At 37.7% G+C, this 4,683-nt stretch overlaps 1 protein-coding gene across 2 annotated transcripts; it reads left to right on the top strand.

The window, feature by feature from the left end:
• Window positions 1–1,491: 1,491 nt before the first annotated feature.
• On the top strand, window positions 1,492–3,045 carry LOC149029562 (protein RGF1 INDUCIBLE TRANSCRIPTION FACTOR 1-like). 2 transcript variants are annotated; one of them, XM_089150997.1, is made up of 5 exons: window positions 1,492–1,723; window positions 1,819–1,995; window positions 2,088–2,162; window positions 2,265–2,405; window positions 2,535–3,045. In XM_089150997.1, exons 1-5 carry the CDS (start codon window positions 1,721–1,723, stop codon window positions 2,895–2,897), a joined length of 759 nt encoding a protein of 252 aa, XP_089007123.1. In that variant the 5' UTR covers window positions 1,492–1,720; the 3' UTR covers window positions 2,898–3,045. The 2 variants fall into 2 exon arrangements, with proteins under 2 accessions (XP_089007123.1, XP_089007122.1); XM_089150996.1 differs by having other exon boundaries at window positions 1,816–1,995.
• The last annotated feature ends 1,638 nt before the right edge of the window (window positions 3,046–4,683 follow it).

Below are 4,683 nucleotides of genomic sequence, written 5' to 3'. Positions count from 1 at the left end.
ACATAGAGAACCATTTCCTTTATTTTTTTTTAAAAATATATTTGAAATTGCAAAAGAACATAAATCAACAACTTTGATACCATGCCTAGATGCAAATAAGACATGATACCATTTGTTAGCCTATTTAATCAAAACTCTCATATAATTAAACAATCTTACATACACTACTTTTCGCTAGGGTCAATAATATTTCATTCTCTACCAAAAACAAAAAATATAATATTTCATTCAAAGAGATGTAACAATGCTATTATAAATATAACCATCTTATTTACCAAAAAGTTGGTTGTGACGGGGGAGCCAACATAGTAAGATTCAATTTGGAAGTATCTAACTGTACCTTTCTCACATTCTCAAGGAAATTAACGAACCTCCCTTCAGTCCTAATCATTAGCTCACTTGGAGATTAACAACATGGTTGACTTTAGAAAACCCTTTCCTGCGTATCGAAATGGGACCCTTTTTTTCGTGTTTGTCTATACTTTGTAGTACAGACTCCTTGGCTCTCATAAATGAAAGTATAATTATGCACCTCAGTGTACGAGATTTATTGACTTTTGTAAATCCGTTAATACATCTAAAATAACCTAAGAAATAGACATAAAGAAATTAGACATGTCTAAGATGATCTAATTTGTACTTGAATCCACACAACACGTAACACCATAAATAGACCCATGCTAGTACAAATATTGTTACACTAGACAATGATTTCTTATCCAATTTTTTTTTAATAGAAATTTCTTACCCAATTTGATGTACAGTGCAAAGTACACTAGGAATAGAAAAGCCATTAACTTCTGTTTCCATGCTAGACCAAAAACATGAATGGAAATTAATATATCAATAAAAATAATTCATTAATCCCTACCATAGTAATTTATTATGTTGCCATTTAAGTCTAAGTGCTAAACCAAAAAAAATTGAATTTTGAAAATTAAAAGAAAAAAAGAAAGAAAATTTTCAATGTTGAATTTAAGAATTCTTTTTCCCCTTCAAAACAGCTGTTTGATTTAAAGAGTTGATGGGTGAGAAAATCTTTCTCAAGCATCCTAATGTTGGCCTGGCTCCTTCTGAAGTAAGCAGTGGGGATGAGTTGGACATATCGCAGAAAGAGTCGTCCATTACTGTCAATCTGTCATGGCAGCAGCTAGCTGGAGCCGAGCGGTCACTTTTCAGTTATGAGGAAAAATCAAAATCTTTTTACAGTTTTTCGTCACCGTAATTGAGAAAGGTCACCGTCTGGTCTTGTCATTTTGCAGAGGCAGAGAGAAGCAAAACATGAATTAAGTAATAACAATCCCGTTTCTACGGTTTCTAGGGTAGTCGTGAAGTTGGAGAAACAAAAAAAAGGCAAAAGCTTTTCAAAATTTTTCTCTGGTTTTGGTATTGGAGGCCACGCTAGATTACTACCTACAAACAAGCCCCTCTTTAAATGAGCCCAACCTTACCTTACCACTCCTGTTGCTTCCTTGGTAACAGTAACACAATACAGTAGTTGCAGCTGCGGGCGCCGTTGCCCTTTTTATACTCTTTCTCCCTCCATTCACACATCCCTTCTTCTCAAGTCAAGCCCACTTTTGTTTTTCACTTCTCCTCTGCAATAACTGCTGGAGCCTCTCTGTTCAAGACTCCCTATGTACCATCATCATAAACAGTTCTATTCCTCCTCTTTACAAGAGCTTCGGAGATAAAACATTAAGTTAAGCAAGGAAAGAAAATGGTGGGTTTGGTACTGTTAATTACTTTGATGCTGCTGCTTTTTCTCTGGAATTAACTTGAATTTTGTTGTTTGTCTGTTTGGGGTGTTTTTAGCAGGTGGGTATTTCTTCTTTCCCTCACTGGCTTGAAGCCCTTCTGGGAGAGAAGTTCTTTAACCCATGTATGATTCATGAGTCTGCGAAGAAGAATGAAAAGAATATATTTTGCTTGGATTGTTGCACTAGTATCTGTCCTCACTGCTTAGCTCCTCACCGCTCTCACAGACTTCTACAGGTTTCTTCACTTTCCAGCATCTCACATTTCCTTACTTTTCTTCTTCTTAGTGTATTTCTCAGTGTAATCTTGAGGTTCTTTGTTTACTTCAGATACGAAGGTATGTTTATCATGATGTTATACGTGTTGATGATATTGAAAAGCTAATCAACTGTGAATTTGTTCAAGTAAGTTAAACCTTGTTCTTCATCAAGGATAAAACATAGGCTTCTTTCTAATTTTTTTCTCTATTATTCCGTGACTGACGTAGTGCACTTGTTTGTGAATAGTCTTACACCACGAACAGCGCGAAAGTGGTGTTTTTAAATCAGAGGCCTCAATCTAGGCCTTTCAGGGGCTCCGGTAACGTCTGCACCATCTGTGATAGAAGCCTTCAAGACCCTTACCTCTTCTGCTCTCTTGCCTGCAAGGTTCAAAACGTTATAGGAAAAAATGAGTCACAAAATCCAAGTTCTTGGCCTCTTGCATCTGTGTTTCTCTTAATTTCTTCTGGGTCTTGACCTTTTTCTATCATCTCTAAACTCTCTTGGTTGTTATAGGTTAATCATCTGGTACGAACAGAAGGTGGGCTAGGTAATTATCTATACGAGTGCGAATTCCTTCCTTTACCTGAAGGAGCCAAAGGCGAGAGCTGCGACCTTGACGAAGGGCTAATGACACCTGACTCGGTACTCGAATCGCCAGTTTCTCTACGCACATCTTCTGGTTCAAGCGCAAGTGGTGGTGGAGTTGTGGGTTGCAAAACCCTTGCATGTACTGCAACTACTGAGTTTGTGAAGAAGAAACGAAGCAACATCTCAGTTCCCCGGACTTCCTACCGTCCAACATGCTCACGAGTATCAGAAATCACAATGAGTTTGAATCGGCGAAAGAGCATCCCTCAGAGGTCGCCGCTGTACTGAATTGGTACGGTAATAGAAATTAATAGATTCTTGAAGAATGTAGTAAAGGAGTAACTCTGAGTGGGTATTTGTCGTTCCTGTTCTTCTGGGAATACTCTATTATTTGATATTTGATATTCAGATGGTCTCTTTAAAGAGGAGGAGAAGCACAGACCTCCCAATTTTGTAGAGAAATTATTGTACTTTGTCTTTCCGTTCCCAGTCTGGGGTTCCTATTTAATTCATAGTTTCCTCTTAGCATTTCCGTCTCTTACAGCTGAGAGATTTCAGAAAGGAGAAAACAATAGGGGATGGGGAAGAGGGACCTGCCTGCACCACATATGCTTTGTTCCGTCTCTTCTACCTTTATTTCACTACTTTTTCACTTACTGATTATATATTTTGAATTGCTCCACTAGAGTTAATTTGCCTTTAGTTTGGGAAGATTCAAGGGATTCTTCTGGGTGTTCAACTCAGTAAATTTTTGTTTCATCATGTTCGCCTAGCTTGCAGTTGTCATTTTCAGACTTCTAGGTATGGATATTTTGAGTGTAAAATATGTACTTAATTTTGTTATTGGTGGGATTTGTATCCTGCTGTGCTAAGTTTCTTGAGGGAAATGGTAGAGTTGCAGAAAAGCTTTTTATCTAACTGGGGCCTTAAGTTGGAATGGAAAAGGAAGAGAGTTGGTTAAATCTCACCCCCCCAGAGTGAAACCCTAGCCCATTGGAAATCTCAATCCTTTTCTCTTTCTATTTCTTGTTTTCTTCTACCCCCTTTTTCTTTCCCCAGAGTCCATGACAGACAATTCTGGGTGGGTCGTCTATTACTTATTTCAACTTCCAAGACTAGCTAGCTTGCTTGCTGCCTCCCTTCTTGAGCCTGTGAAACATATTTGGCTCTTGGGGATGGTTAAAGCTGTTCCAGATGTGGTAGCTCTACTGGGTTTTCTATATTCTTGAATGCTCTTAACTGCTGTTTTTGGTTTATGTCTAGTTGTTACTCGTGTAGCTGATGATGTGTTTATGGAAATTATTTGTGGCATTACATAGTTGTAAAGCTGTCTGGAATTAAATGTGAGTGAATGTGGGGTAGGTGTGGGCGATGGGTCTAGACTCTGTTCATGATCTTGATAGAGAGTAGTATTGCAGAGCTTGTTGGGTTTTCTCTAGTGGTGAAGACATGGCCGACATGCAGCTCCTTGTGTTGGTCATTATTCTCTTTGATTCCTTAAAGGTTGCTGCTTGGTTTTGCAGTACATTCTCCAACCTCTTTTTCTTGCCAGTAAAGTTTTTGTAAGGTGATTTAGGCATAGGGGCCGTGTCATGAGTCTATGGGCTATTCAGAGCTTTTGAGATTTGAACCAAAAAAGAAAATTTTCTAAGTTTTTGTGATAAGCTGCGTTTGTCTACTGGAATAAGGGGGTGGGTTCGGAAAAAAAAATGGGAATTTTTTTTTTGAGAAAGTATGCTTTTTCATTAAATTTTTAAGTGTGGTTTGTTTGGTTGGGGTGAGAAAGTTGGGGACTTGTTTGGGGAGGTGGTAAATTTAACTTTTTCATCCTATGTTTTTTCAAAATCTTACAAAATATATGAGATTTTGTATAATTGTATTAAAAATTAAAAAGTAGGATTCATTTACTTTCATTTTCCCCCATTCCACTATTCGTAAAGTTTACATGTTTTTTTTTTCTCACTCCATCTTTGCAAAACAAGCGCAACCATAGTGTGTTGTTGATGATAAAAAATATTAGAAGGGGCTTCTAAATTGGGGTAAAGTAAGGGTGACTTTTGTCTCTGAATTTCTT

This window comes from Hakea prostrata, chromosome 1, assembly GCF_041222555.1.
Source record: "Hakea prostrata isolate BN-2017 chromosome 1, UWA_Hpros_2, whole genome shotgun sequence".
Lineage (NCBI taxonomy): Eukaryota > Viridiplantae > Streptophyta > Magnoliopsida > Proteales > Proteaceae > Hakea > Hakea prostrata.
This window is presented reverse-complemented; position numbering and strand designations above follow the sequence as displayed.